Below are 15,704 nucleotides of genomic sequence, written 5' to 3'. Positions count from 1 at the left end.
TAACATTATGGCATCCTCCACCCCCTAAAACCAGCCCCCTGAATCGATACCTTCAACTAGATTACACCCAAATCCTTTAAACAAGTAAGTAAAATAAAGCAAATATTTGAGGGTTCATTTCCTTTGACTCAGTTCTTGCAGTCTATTCCTGCGGGTTTACCAGTCACCCGTTCCATCCCGAAGAAGGAAAAGCACTGGATGTAATGTCATCTGGGGGGAAATTTTGACCCCGATATAGACAAATTGCACGACGTCTGGGATGCCTGAGAAGTAAGGCTGTGCACAATACATATTTTATCTAATAGTTAGAAGGGGATTTTTGTGGAAATTCGAGTCCTCTTGAAGGGCATTAAGTTTTAACCTTGCTCACTAAGAATTTTAAGGCTTGTGTGGGGACAAAACCTCAGATGTTAAAGATCAAGGTTAATAATTAACACCTACCCACATACTACATAGTCCAGCCTCTATGTTCATGATGGTGGAAGGATTTGGGGAGCAGTGACAAGCCTGTCTGCTCCAGTCTGCGCTAGCGAAGTGCAGGTTGCCATAAAGCTATGCTAAATCTCGGAAGTTTACTTTGAGCTTAATTTTAGAACGTTACCTATTCGATTGTTCTCACAAAGCTACACAATTATGATCTGTAGTTAACACCATTCATGAAAGATTCCAGGATTCAGATATATGTAGGACCCCATCTAGGGAAGTACTACCAAAATCTGTGACCTGAAATATTGGTGACTCACAAATATGGCAAAGGCCAATACTGCATTAATGGATATTCTTTCGGCAGTCAACCCTAGGCCAGAGCTCTGTAGTAGATGAGGAACTGGATTATGGTAGAATCTGGGGGTTCAGATAACCGTTGCCCATTCGTGAATTGAATGGTCCCTGACATTTTTAAGCTGATTACTAAAAATCTAGTCAATCGTCCAGGGTGGGGCTTGGGAATTAAATTCAGAAAATCTCTGAATGCAAGACTTCTTTCCTGAAATTGCTAAATGTAAATGGCTATTATTCACTTATATGAGCACTACTTGTTACTACATTAGGATTAAACGACCCCTCAGCAGATAAAACCTTTGGGATAAATGCAGCTGGTATATATCAGCTACATTGGTAACTACGTGTTAAAGTATTTCCATATAAGCAAGAACGTTAGTAATTAAGTATGAGAGTAACTATTCTGGGCAACTTAAATATACAAGTGGACAGCAAAAAAGAAAGTATGTATAAATGTGTTAAAAAATCTACCAGTCCTGAAATTGCTACACCTAGTCCATGACCCAACACACACATCGGGTCACAATTTGAATGTGTGTTAGAGGGCCGGGTGATGATGCTTCCTGTGGGAAGAGGTTTGGTAGGCCTGATATGAGTACACTGCTAGAAAGAGCAGTTTGGTTGCTTGCGGAGGACATTCACCCTGTTCATAATAGATGGGATTGCTAAACTGCAACCTAGCAACCTGCGCTAAAGCAACTTTGTGAATTCGGAAATCTAAAATTAAAGGTGGTATCAGCAAAAAAATCTACTAAAAGCTTAAATATGCAAAAAGTGTTTATTTCGACTCTGGGGAACATTTAGCATAATTTAGGAATGTGCAGACACTGACATGTGTTGCTCCTAAAGCTGTCCAGACAAATGAAGTGATTAAGGTTTGCAACGTTTTGCATATACAGCAATTCGTACCAAGTTTAAACATTCTTGTTTACATGGAAATGTGTTGATGTTTGATATCATCTAGAATTGAATTGCAAGAGAAATTGGTTACTTTGTGCAAGTGGGTACCTGTTGTGGGAGCCAAGTTGCTCTAAGAGGTGGGAAACCCCTTATCGACTGAGTATTCATTTAAAAATGTGTTTTTATGCTAGTGATTTAGCGTGGGTTTTGTGATGAATCTAATGGAGTCATCACGGATTCCTTGGCAGGTAACTCCTCCCATGTGGAGGGGGATGGAAACTGCTACCTGATCCTGACCCTGAGGGGGGGGGGGTGCTGGCTATATGAGGGAGGATCATATGGGAGGCAAAATCTACCGGGGAGATGTCATAACTTCATTAATGAGTTAATGAGACCCAGTACACCCCCCTCCCCTTTTCCCATGAGGAAGACCCTCTGACACCCAAGACCTTAATGGCCTATTATCCGCTAACGGTTCCCGTTGTAGAGGAATCCAAGAAACCTTTTCTCTTCACTACTCTGATGAGGCTCCCACATTTCACCCAAACACTCGCAACACCTTTATGTGAAATCTCTGAGAAAAACCATAAAAGTCCAATAACATCCATGGACTCCACTCCCATAACCACCGTGGTGGTGGTGGTGTCTTAAGTGCGTGGGAATTTTAAAGATGGCAACCAAACTATTGGATCGAGCAGTGCAGGAGAAGACGTTGCACCCCAGGCACGCGAGGACCACGGACAGCTGTGGCCCATCGAAGGCGGCCACTGGGACAGGAAGAGAAACGCTGCGTGGGCGAAGTGGATGAGGCTCAATGTTTTTATATGACAGATGTTATGCTGTTTAGGGATTTAAAGTCTGTGAAAGTGAGGGCACTTCAAAATATTCTGGAAAAAAGGGCGTTGTCTGAGATCATGATGCCTTCCAATAGGAAACACATGATTATTGCAGAAATACTTCTCCAGAAGTATTTATGGTAGGCCCAGAATCCTTTGCAGCTTATTGTTATTACCTGGGTGCGGTTTAATTGTATTCATTTGAGAGCTATGGTGGTGGCCTGGTCTAATGGGAATGAAAACCAATGATATATTTTTTGTGATGTGCGCAGAGAAGACCTGGCATAGTTATTATTTTGTCCAGCTTTTTTCCCATTAGAGGGTGAATGCTGAAACCAGTTTTGCAGGGACAGGAATTTTGCTGTAATGAGCCTGCTCTGCGTTCCCTATTATGAGCTTATTCAGTTTGTGAGGCCTAGGCTTTGTCATTTTTTTAAAGAATGCATTTTCTGTGAGGAAATGTTTATTGAAAGCTGCTTGAAAACATTTCTTTTTTGTATTTTTGCAATGTTTTTATCGTCATAATGCTGTTTGAATTTTACGTTTTGATATCTGATTATGCTGTTAAAGCTGTTGTTTTTATAGGTATTTTATTTATTGAGCATTTGTTAGGCGCCAGTGCAACAAAATAGTGTTTCATATGCGCCACAAGGCAATGTGGTGTGGGAACAGGGGAGGAAAAAAAACATGCTTTGGCAAGTACTGTGAGGATAAGTGCAGGGGGGAGGGGGAGAGAGAGCAGGGAATGGGCAAATGCTGCCTGTTTATACACCTGGAAGCATCCAAAGTTCTGATGATTTCCCCCACCCTCTCATCAGGCATTCCTGCACATGCTGGAAGGGCAAAGGCAGCTTCTTTGGTGTGCCATGGACCCATGTCTTCTGATTATATCTGGAAAATTATGTTATGGTACATGCTACATGCTTTTGTTAAGCATTTCTTCCTAAACATCAGCTCTAGTGCTGATTTGTTTTTTTGTTCAGCCATAGTTCCAAAAACATTTCAGCTAAATAGTGCTGTGCTGTCACCCCCCATAATAAGTGTCTTTCATAATCTATCCCAGGGGTCTTGAAGAGTAAGGACAGACATAACCATAACTTTGTCACCTTGGTGACACTTATAGTGCTCAAAGTATCATAGTTTCTCTTGCTTCACTTCACTTCAAGCAGTAGTTAATCTCTCTAGTTTATCTCTCTGTTATTCAGTGCTTGTGTTTGCATCATTGTATAGGCCAGAGTATTGGAAGGTCTGGGAAGTCTGGGAATGCAATATTGATGCTATGCAGATGAGCGATTTTATTTATGTTTGTAAATCCCACTCTAAGTTGTTTGCCCTTGCAGTGGGATTCGCAGAGTCGTTTTTTTTCATGCTGGATCGCAATGCTCTATTTGGTTGGCAGATTTAATTTTTTTTCGTATAGAATGTTGGTGCATTGCCATGTAGTTTCGTGCACATCTAAACAAGACTTCACAACAAGGTTCTTGTCTTCCTGGTGGCCACTGTAACCTCCTCATATATTTTTGTCACAATTCTAGACTCAAAATGTGGACATTTTTCACTGTTGTAATCCCTTTCTCGTATTCTACATTGTATAACCACTGTTCCAATTGTTCAACCTTGTAAGCCTTATAATTGGGCCAATTTTAGACAATGTGGTGTTCTCTGGGTGTAAACATGCACACCCTCTTGAAAGATGGCTGGACTGTCCGAGTATGATAGCAGTGAAAGATCAATTGATTTGCATCAAAGAGTTTTGGTTGAGGGGGCCAGTGGTCAGTTACATTTCCCTAAAGTAAAGTGAAACGGATGAAAAAGATGAGGATCTGGGCTGGACACAGTTTAGCAAAATCGCCACATGTGCAAAGTTGCCGTTGGCTAATCTCAGCACATCCCCTTCCGGGGTCCTTGGGTGTGGCCCACTACCAAGGCACATGCAGCAGGCCTAACGACTATACTTCTATCCCACAAACATAAGCCCAGCAGAGGTGATAATCCAGTTCATCACCCACCCTTTGTGCTTCCTTTGTTGCAAATGTGGACAGTGTTCTATTGGATGAAACTCTGGTAAAACCCACCCCTAGTAGAGAAGCTCCTAACAATGGACACAGGAAGGGTGTTTGGGACTTCGTTGATTTAAACACGTCTGAGAGGCTCTGACAACATGAATCTCTAACATTACTGGAATACTGAAGGAGTGATTGAAAAGTTTTTCTGCATCATTGGTTAAAGAAAGATTTGATTTGAGTTGCATCAGTCAATGAACTCTTCACCAGGAGCCAACTTCTTACTACTTATTTAAATATCCAAATAACTACTGGCTACAAACCCCATCTCGATTTAGTAGATGATTATCATTCTAGAGCTTTATTTATGTAATTCTGTTTTGCGATTTTATCAGTTGACTTTGTAACAAAAAAATGGAACCCGGATTCTTCTGTGCGATGACCCGTCTGCAAAGCATGTGCTAAAGTAGTTTAGCATTTTCTATCGTTTTGTCCTGGTTACTGAGAAATCTGTAACAGCAACGTAAGATTGTTTGAAGGGGATTTTGTCCTCCGACATATTCCACATCTATGACAGTAATGTCCACAGCTGTGCTGCTTCGGAAACATTTTCGGCGTTGGTGTCCTACGTCGATGACGTCGATACGCTGTCCCTCAATGGCCTCCGTCGAGAGCCGACGTCGCCGGACGTTATATGTAGGATGCATGACGCCCGTAGCCTCAGTTGCGTTTTTCAGCACGCTTTGATTCTTCTCCTGTTGAATCGGTTCTTCTAACTTGGATATATTGAGAATATGTCTTCATCTTCTTATACCCCGAGGTTGGGCTTCAAGAAGTGTCGGGACTGCGGTTCCAAAATGTCCCTTATGGACCCATGCAACATCTGCCTCTGGTGTCTCGGCGAGAGCCACGCCACCGACGACTGCGATGAATGCCAGTCCTTGACGTCGAAGGCCTTGCGGGCGCAGAAGAAGAAGTTGTCTGTAGGTAGGGTTTCCAAACCCTGCAAGTTGAAATCCGCGGGGCTTTCGACCGACGATTCGAGGGGCGACTCTAAGCGTCGGCGTAAATTCAGGGGGTCTCGTTCTCAGAAGGGGTCCCGCCAATCCTCTGCCTCTTCTAGGCACTCTCGGAAGCACTGCCACCGGTTGCCTTCCCCGTCCTCGTCGGAGGACTCCGCCAGACGGCGGGTAGCTTGTCCCAACAAGCATTCATCGCCAGCGAAATGGGACACATTCCGCAAGGAGATGATGGCAATTTTCAAATCGCACGGCACCGTTCCGTCCACGCCTTCGAGAGAAGCCGGCAAGGAATGAGCTAGGGCCACCGCTCTTATGCGTTCAGGCTCGGGCGGTCAGCGCGAAATCGGGAACCGTCGAGTTCCCGATCGGACAAGGTTGATCGCCAAAGCCTAACCAGGTCCTGGTCCTCGACGCCCTAAAGACCGGCTGAGCTTGTGAGGCCTTCTAAGAAGGCATCAATGCCGTCAACGCCATGTCTGTTGAGGGATTCTCTCGAAGCTCCGACTCCGAGGAAGTCATCGACGACATCGGCGCGGAGGCTGTTGAAGGACACGCTCGGGGCTCTGGCCTCGAAGCCGTTGTCGAATTTGTCAGCGCCTCGGGTCGATGTCAACGCTGATCCCATCGGCGCCCTCGACGCCTTTTGTGGAGGATTTACTGGAGGTGCCCCGGAGGGCCGTGGAACCTCTGAGGAAGGCCCTCAGTAAATCAGTGAGGCCTGTGTTTGAGCCTTTTTCTGTACCCTCGTCCAGGGATTTGTTCCAGCCTTTGGATTACATCTCAGAGGTGGAAGAAGGGTCAGATGATGAGGGGGTTGTACCTCCTGAGGTTCCTGATGACCTGTTGTCTGGTCACAGCCAGATGGAAGACCTGCGTCAGTCCTTACATGACGCCAGTGGTCTGGACACCTCTCCGGAGGTTGAGTTTCACAGGCCTGAGTCTGGTACACATGCTGAGTCCTCGTACAGGCGTCTCATGTCGAGGGTGACTGAGTACTTGGGGTGGTCTGCTCCACCTGTGGATTTTCTGCAGGATGACCTGACCTATATTGGACCAAGGTCCACCCACTGACCCGGTGCTGCCATTTCATATGGCTTTCCAAAGAAGGGTGGCGGCGGCTTGCACTGCTCCGGAGAGTCTCCCGGCAGTGAATAAGTCGCTACCAAAAAAAATACCATCCAGCCAGTGCGACCCCTGCAACTTGTCACTCCGGAAAGTTTGGTGGTGCAGGTGGCTACGGCCCCAGCAAAGGAGGCTGCGTACCCTACCATCCCTCCGGATAGGGACGACAAGCACTTTGACGGTTGGGCAAAGAAAGTATTTGCATCTGGGGGTATGGCTTTAAAGGCAGCCAACTCAGTTTGTGCCTTGGCACGATTCACTCACACTCTGTGGAATTGTGTATCTTTCGCGGCTGAACATATTCCCGAAGGGGAGGAAATGGATGGTTTTCTGGCCCTTGTGCAGGATGGCAAGGATAAAACCGTTCAGTCGGGTCTGGACGTGGCAGACTGTGTCAGCCGGTCCATGGCGGCGAGCACCGTGATGCGCAGGCTTGCGTGGTTGCGGAAGTCTGGGTTTGCTCCTGATGTGCAGTCCCGGCTTCTCAACATGCCCTTTGATGGTGTCCATCTTTTTGGCAGCAAGGCTGACGAGAGCCTTGAGAGGTTGCAGACCTCCAAAGCTGCAGCGAAGTTGTTGAGCGCTGCACTACGTCAACCTCCGCCTTTTCTTCCTAGGGGACAACAATGGAGGGGAGGTTCCTTTCGATACTACTCTTCCTTTGGTAGATCGAGGGGAGCTGCCAGTCAAAGGGGCCAACGTAGGAGTACCAGAGGTGGAAAACAAAGTACTCTAGGAGCCAAAGCTGCTCGGGCAGTTGCCCCTTCGCCTCAGGCACTGCTGCAGCCGCTTCCGCTCAGTCATGAGGCCATGTCCCATGGTTCGCTGGTTGGGGGAAGGCTGGTGCAGCATCTTGTAGAATGGCGTGCACTTCAGATGTGTGGGTTCTGGAGTTCATAGCCCACGGTTACTGTCTTCCTTTCTGGCAGAGGCCTCACGACAATCCACCGGGGAAGCTCTCTTTGAAGAGTCTGAATCCGCACCTTGCGCAGGAAATCAAATCCCTGCTGGAGAAAGGCGCCATAGAACTGGTGCCTGTAGCGGAGAGGAACAAGTGATGGTGTTTCCCATATTTTTTGATCCCCAAAAAAGACGGGGGATTGAGGCCCATCATGGACTTGCGTGGTTTGAACAAGCTCCTCAGGAAGGACAAGTTCAAGGTGGTTACTCTCTCTCAAGTCCTCCAGGCCCTTCAACTTCAGGACTGGTTGCTGTCTCTCGACCTCAAGGATGCTTACTTTCATGTGCCGATTCATCCCAAGCACAGGAAGTACCTGAGGTTCGCAGTTGGCGACTCGCATTTTCAGTTTCGGGTCCTGCCGTACGGATCGACCTCCACCCCGAGTGTCTTCACAAAGCTAATGGTGGTGGTGGTGGTGGCGGCAGCGTATCTCAGGAAAGGGGGGATTCGCGTCTACCCCTACCTGGACGATTGGTTGATCAGGGCGCGCTCTCCCGAGCAAGTCCTGGATCATCTGTCCGTCACCTGCCACTCTCTTCACAAGCTGGGCTTCTCCCTCAACTTAAAGAAGTCCCACTTGACACCTACCCAGCGGCTCCAGTACATCGGAGCAGTGCTCGACACATCCCTGAGGCAGTGTTCGCCTCCCCAAGTGAGGGCTCATCACATTCTGCAGATGGTGAACAAGTTTCAACATGCCCAGAGTCTCCCAGCGTTCGAGTTCTTGAGGTTGCACGGCCTCATGGCATCCTGCATTCTATTGGTGCCGGAGGTCAGGCTGCGGATGAGATCTCTGCAGTGGGCTCTCAAGATGCAGTGGTCGCAGTCCTCTGGCAGGATGTGGGATCCCGTTCAGGTGCCGCCCTTGGTTGCCCAGGATCATCTTTGGTGGGCCGATGAAGGCAATCTGATGAAGGGAGCACCATTTTGGCTACCCTGGACAGAGGTGACGGACACATCCCTCACGGGATGGGGAGCTCATGCCAACGAGTTGACAGTCAGCGGTCGTTCGTCTCCGTCGGAGTCCCGACTCCACATCAATCTTTTAGAGCTGAGGGCCGTCAGGCTAGCCCTGAAGGCTTTTCTGCCATCTGTGCGGGGCAAGAATGTCCTGATTGTGACGGACAATACAGTGGCCATGCACTACCTAAACAAAAAAGGGGGGCAGGGTCACTCCCACTGTCCAGAGAGGCGATGCAGCTCTGGTTCTGGGCCATCCAGCAGGAAATTTTGATCGCAGCAGTTCATCTGGCTGGTGACAAAAACGTGGCGGCAGACGCTCTGAGCAGGCAGAGCACGGTCTCTCATGAGTGGGAGCTGGCTCAGGAACTTCTCTTGGAGATCTTCGCCCTTTGGGGGACCCCACAAGTGGATCTCTTCACCACCAGTGTCAACCGGAAGTACAAAAGATTCTGCTTGTGGGAATTTCCTCTAAGAGGAGCCTTAGGGGACGTGTTTATAGTGGAGTGGTCCTTCCCACTGCTGTACGCGTTTCCTCCAGTCCCCGTCATTCTGCAAGTGTTGCAGAGATTACGGAGGTTCGGTTCCCGAATGATCCTCATTGATCCGGCATGGGCCAGGAGAGTGTGGTACCCGGACCTTCTCGACATGTCCATATGCTCTCCACGCCGTCTTCCCTATCGAGACGATCTGCTCTCACGGGAGGGGGGGGGGGTCGGGTTCTCCATCCGAAGGTCAAGTCTCTCGACCTTCTTACTTGGTATCTGAAAGTTTGAGTTATAAGGATTGGGACCTCCCTGAAGACGTGATGGAGGTGTTGCTTTCGGCCAGAAGGCCAGCAATAAAATCTCTTTACCGTTGCCGTTGGAGAAAGTTCTGCGACTGGTGCAGCGTTCAGAAAGTGGATCCTTTTCAGTGTTAAATTCCTGTGGTTCTGTCTTTTTTGCTTTCATTAGCTCACAAGGGCCTGCAAGTGGGTACCATTAAGGGTTACCTGGCGGCGCTGTCAATATTTAAGCGGTCGTCTGAGGAGTGCTCTTATTTTAAGATTCCTTTGATTTCTCAGTTTCTAAAAGGGCTAACTAATGTGTTTCCACCGTCACCTTTTCAGGTGCTGGGATGGGATTTGACCTTGGTTCTAAAATTCTTAATGGGAGCTCTGTTTGAGCCCTTACATTCTTGTCCTTTGAGATTGTTGACCTTTAAGACTGTACTTTTGGTTGCAGTTACTTCCGCTCGTAGAGTGAGTGAGTTGCAGGTACTTTCCGCCAAGCCACCTTTCACGGTGTTCCATAAGGACAGGGTTGTCCTTAGGGTTCGTCCTTCTTTTCTTCCGAAGGTTGTGTGGGAATTTCATTTGAGCCAGAAGGTAATTCTTCCAGCGTTCTATCCTCCTCCGCATCCTGGTACGGAAGAGGAGAGGCTCCATAGGTTGGATCCGAGGAGAGCTTTGAGCTTCTATCACGGATGTCCCGGGTCAGAGTGGACAATCTGCTATTTGTAGGATACGCTGGAAGGTGTTTAGGTCAAGCTGTTTCCAAGCAGACCTTGTCTAGATGGATCATTTTGACGATCTCTGAATGTTACCGTTTGGCGGGTAAGGACCCTCCGGTAGACTTACAGGCTCTTTCTACTAGGGGTGTGGCTGCCTCTACTGCTCTGCAGAGGGGTGTTCCCATTCGTAATATTTGTGAAGCAGCTACATGGGCCTCTGTCCATACTTCTGTAAAACACTATTCCCTGGCCTCTATCCATGGGCAACGTTTGGCCTTTGGTAAGGCGGTCCTCTATTCTGCAATTTGATTGGGCATTCTAAAATTCTAAATTCTTTTTCCCACCTCCTGAAGTTGGTACTGCTTTGGGAGTCTGTCATAGATGTGGAATATGTCGGAAGACACAATACCCTCGAAGAACAAGTTACTTTCTTACCTGGTAACGTTCTTTCGATTGGGATGTTCCTCCGACGTATTCCACATCGAACCCCCCCAACCTGCCCCTCTACAGAATTTCTTACGCGATTGCAGCTTATGCTTATCCGCAAGGCTTTCTGTAGTCATACTGGCAGTGGATTAGTGCCACACGTTCTGGGAAAAAACTACATCTGAGGCTACGGGCGTTGTGCGTCCTACATATAACATCCAGTGACATCTGCTCTTGACAGAGGCCCTCGGGGGACAGCGTATCGACGTCATCGACGCCGAAAAAATTTCCGAAACAGCACATCTGTGGACATTACTGTCATAGATGTGGAATACGTCGGAGGAACATCCCATCGAAAGAACATTACCAGGTAAGAAAATAACTAGTTCGTCTGATCAAATATGGTATCAGTGATCTAACCTCAGCACTAACATTTTGCAGATCACTATTTGATGTTCGTAATAGATTTTTTGATAAGCACATGCAGACCTAGATCCTGTATTATTAAATCTTAGTGCCAGATGTTAGTGGTGTCCGCTCATATTTATGACTTAACACTTTCGATTTATTTATTAAATTTATCAGAGTATGTTTGTATTTTTTGAACTTTTATGATGCGGCAACAAAATAAAGCCATTGGATTGAACCAGGTAAGTAGACATGGAAAGTTAGGAGTAGTGACCTCCATGAAGCCGTCACTGTCCTGTATGGTGGCGTTTTTTACCGCACCTCCCCTCCATCTGGCTTTTGTAGGGAAAGGGTTATTAGTGTTCTTTCAAGAAATTATGGACTAGAGAACCAGGAAGAAAGATTTTTTTAATATGGCCTTCCACACATTCCTGCTTGATGATCTTTTGGGCATCTTACATCACTCTTCCTGCTCCTTTTCAGATCCCTGAAGTCTACACTCCAGTTCTTGAACGCCTGTTGGTGTTGCAAATTGACAGTTTCTCACAATACAGTCCGAAAATGCAGTCGCTCTGTTGCAGGGCCATAGTCAAGGTTTTCCTGGCAATGGCATTGAAAGGTCCTGTCCTTTGGAGTTTCATCAGCACTGTGGGTGAGTTATGGTTTCTATCTACCCTTTCTAATGACAACATGCAACTTTTTGAAACATTGGTCCATTTTAAACGCATGCTAGGAAATGTCTACATCTTCAGTTTTATATTCATTGATCACCACACGTCCATACAATATATTTATATTTATCTCACTGCTCAGTGAGAGAAGTTTCCTTGGATTGCTGGGGAGTGTGCAAGTCACAAGTATGCAGGCATATGTACCCTCACAGACCAAAATAATAATGTGATATCTCACTGACACAAGTATAGTATTGTTAATACCTCATTGGGGACCCTCTCATGTGCAGCAGAGCTCCTCTTTCTGACATGTGCCCAACTGCAAGAAAGGCCAGGAGTGTGAGTCTTCACCCACTGCTCCATCTGCTGCACTGATAGATTGCCACTTGTGCTTGACGTGCCCTGAGTCGCAGTGGAACTGAGGGAGCAGCAAGGCAACACAGGCTTCCGGGGCCAATGCTTGACGTACTGGAGAAGGCAGCGAGTCGCCAGGCTACTGCAAACCACCCAATCACTTTGTGGCAAAGGGTTTACAGAGACCACCATAGATGCTTATATAAAGGTGTTGAGGATGCTTGTTAGCCGTGGCACTAACACATGGAGGGTTACTGTAATATAGGGGCCTGCTCCTGGGGTCATTATGTTTACAAATGGTGAGCAACAGACGCATGGGAGGGTGTAAAAGATGACCTCTCCCTTATCTTCATACACCTATATTGAGCATCCACTTTCTTGTCCCATTACCTGCCCACATTCTTGTCCATGAGCAGGCAAGTGGACCTATGCTTATCGCTAATCTGGTCTCTTTCTCTGACATGCACACAAATATATTTTGTTTTCACTACAATATCCTAGAAACTGAATTCCTGCGCTCTAACACTTCAAACCTATACATTGAGATTCCACATAAATACACCAGGGGAAAGTTAATTCTAAAAAATAATATGTTGTCATAGGTTTTGATACATAAAACATCCTTGTTGATAGTATCAATACATGAAACCGCCATCACGTTTTTCACATACTGATCTTAATCGAGGCTTAATCTGTTTTTATAATGTTTCAAATCAATATTTCATTGACTTTACAGGCTCATGAAATATTTGTGAGAGGTGGACAATGTAATTTCAGGATATTGAGTAGGTACTTGCAATGCATTTCTTATCAAGGTTTCTTTTGACACAGCATTGTAGACCTTTATCCTCTGCAGGTGCCTCCCTCTGGAACAGCCTGCCTGCCTCTCTCTGTCTTCAGTTGGACCTCCTTCAGTTCTGGAAACTCCTCAAGACATTCCTCTTCTCTTCCTCTTTCTCTCTCTCCCTTGCTAACCTTTTCTTTTCTCCTGCTTCCCCATCTCATTCTTTTCCCCAATCTGCTCAGTCAGTTGACTGGTCGCCTGGTGCACCCCCAGAGCCTTGCAGGTCCCAGGCTCCAACGCCAGTCCTGCACTGGCCTCCTCACTCTGCCTTGCATTACTGCACTCGGAATACGTTCCTTGAGAGTGGCACCCACTCTGCACTTAACCCTGCCCCCTGTTGGTCTGGGTGCAGTTGTCCCCCTCCCTTGCACTTGTCTGCACACTTGCACGACCTTGAATGTAGGCTTAGCATGTTTGTCTATCTCCCCTCCCTAGCCGGTTATGCCTGCATGCATAGGCGCATTGATGACCAACCTTTGTCTTGCATGTTCCCCACCCCCCCCCCACTCTGTCACGCACTTATGCTAGTAGAAATACCCCGTCCTAGTATGCTAGTTATTGCTGTTAGATCATTCGTAATCTTCAAGACCTAAGAATGACGATGAGATCCCCTTGTTCCCTTCCTGCCTTGAAGCGCTTTGAAGCACTTCACTTTTATATAAGCGTTTTACAAATAATTACAATTTGTATAATAGTGGCAATTTCTAATAATCGAAAATATAGAGGTGGTTATAGGAATAATAATTTCTTATCTGGTCACATCCTTTTCGAGCAGGATAGATGAGCGCAAAGGCACTCGTCTGACCATGTTAACCGAGCGATCATGACATGTAGTTTTCCGGTGATAGAAGGCCTACACCTGAAGTTAATATTCACACATAAACAAATGCCTCTTTTTTCCAAATTAACTTGATGTATTTACATGTGCTCTTTTCTCCATAGAGTGCAGGAGTTCAGTTTCTAGGACATTGTAGTACAAATGTTGAGGTTCCAGCAGTTCTCATCCATTTAGAAATACTGGTGCAATCTGGACTCATCTAGGAAGATTTTGATTTCGAAGTTTAAAACTGCAAACAACCTAGTGGTGCATTGCAGGGCGAGTGCTCACAGAGAATACCCACTGGTCAATCTGTCCTCTCCACCTAACCCACGTCCATCTCAGACCACGTCATGTGTCCCCTCAATGGGAAATTATGGCACTGTTAACTCAAAATCCAACTTCCTCTATTCCTTAAATATAAAAGCTGTTTGGGAACAGGAAATATAGCTACAGAAAGTTCAATAGAGCCTAGAGTAAGGGCAGAGTGAACAAAAAAAGCACGAGACACACAAGTGTCTGGTTGGGCTACCCGAGATAGAGTGCAAATGGCCACATTTCTTGCTCATGAAGTAACCAGGTCCATCGCTTGTGTGCAGTACCCATTGGAACCCCAACCATTGCCCACTCCGACATGGCCAGCAGGTATCGCAAGATATCTGGCGGGGGTCTGGGAAAGAAATTGGCTAAATCACACAGAGGTATCTTTCCCAGAATGTGAGGTGCTCGAACCAAAGGCTACATGAAAAGCCAAACTATGCTGCTGTTGGTGGACATTGCAGGGACTACTTCCTGAAATTGAAATCTGCTCTCCCTGATGGACGCCCAAAATAAGTCCAAGAGATTGCAAGAAGTTTCGCAGAGAAAGTTGTATGTGCCCGACTTCAACTGAAAGAGGGTAAAGCACTCTGAGGTACTGACCTTTTGCAATTAAAGATGGAACTCCTATGCAAGCCTTCCTCCCTCTCAAATTGCAAGCCCCAGTGATGGGCTTAAGCATAATCTACAACACTGGCCAAACCGTTATGAACTGAATCTGACTGTAGCGACATCGCTTGTGAGGTGAAATATATTTCCCATAGTCTGGAATGCCCCTCAATGCTACGCGTTTGTAGATCAGATAACTAGAATTTTGGGATTTCCTTTGCAGCACATGCATCCAGGGTGTCTTAATATGTACTGTCACGTCTGCTAACGCATGTAATCTTATCCCCATTCCCCTGCGAGCTCATGCTCAATTGGAACCCACTCGGGAGGGGAGGACTACATACTTGCATTGCTTTACCTTAAAAAATAAAACCGAATGCGATGTGGGAGGGGTTTCATTGTAAAAAGCAGCTTTAGCAAGTGGTCTGCTTTGGTTCTTGCACCCCTCAATGTTGAAAAATTTTATAAGGAAGAAGAGACTAAGGAATCCTGTGCATTTTGGCACTTTCTGTATCGATAGGCAGAGTTTCTAATCAAACTGTGATCTGAACCATAAGCATGTTGAACAAAAAATGCAAATTGTTTTTCCTGAAAATCATGCTGTATTTCTATGTAGCCATCGTCCTAGAATCGAACAGACACATCTTTGAGTTGTGAAATTATGATAACTTGATTTTCTTTTTATCATTTTGTTTCAGTGCATCAGGGTTTGATCAGAGTCTGTTCCAAGCCTATTACATTGGTAAGGAAAACCTGAATGCTTTTTTTTAGTTTTTTGTTAAGAGTTTACACTTGCAGCTTTGTCTTCTGTACATATGCCTGTTAGTAGCTTCAAAAAGAATGTGTGACATTTTTCTAATAGAGAGGAACCTACCACTAACCGAGTTCTGCCATGGTTACACAAGACTCACTTTAAGTGCAGCATGGTAAACTTAAGTTGTTTTTCCTAGCCCATTATAAGCTGACATACTGGTTTCTGTGTATGTAAGATTTCTAGTACATTAATCAATTTCAAGTGCATGCTCAAATCTGCTGCTCAAAATGAAAATGGTGACCAAATAAATGTATTACTGCCCTGGTCTGGGTTGTATTCTTGTCCCAATCATTGTATATGGCCAGAATGATTGCAGGCACAGAACTTATCTGGGGATGATTGCAACCAATAAGCTAAGTGTGATT

At 46.1% G+C, this 15,704-nt stretch overlaps 1 protein-coding gene across 1 annotated transcript in view; it reads left to right on the top strand.

Annotated features, from left to right (window-relative positions):
- The window catches only part of PRKDC (protein kinase, DNA-activated, catalytic subunit), a 3,362,625-nt gene that overhangs the window by 381,476 nt on the left and 2,965,445 nt on the right, over positions 1–15,704 (top strand). Inside the window, exons 13-14 of the mRNA XM_069621025.1 lie at positions 11,396–11,564; positions 15,224–15,267. Of these exons, the coding sequence (XP_069477126.1) occupies positions 11,396–11,564; positions 15,224–15,267 (213 nt within the window). The remainder of the gene's footprint in view (positions 1–11,395; positions 11,565–15,223; positions 15,268–15,704) is intronic.

The sequence above is a fragment of the Ambystoma mexicanum genome, chromosome 5q, assembly GCF_040938575.1.
Source record: "Ambystoma mexicanum isolate Mex_15411 chromosome 5q, UKY_AmexF1_1, whole genome shotgun sequence".
Taxonomy (NCBI): Eukaryota; Metazoa; Chordata; class Amphibia; order Caudata; family Ambystomatidae; genus Ambystoma; species Ambystoma mexicanum.
Note: the sequence above shows the minus strand (reverse complement) of the source record. Positions and strands in the feature narration are given on the sequence as shown.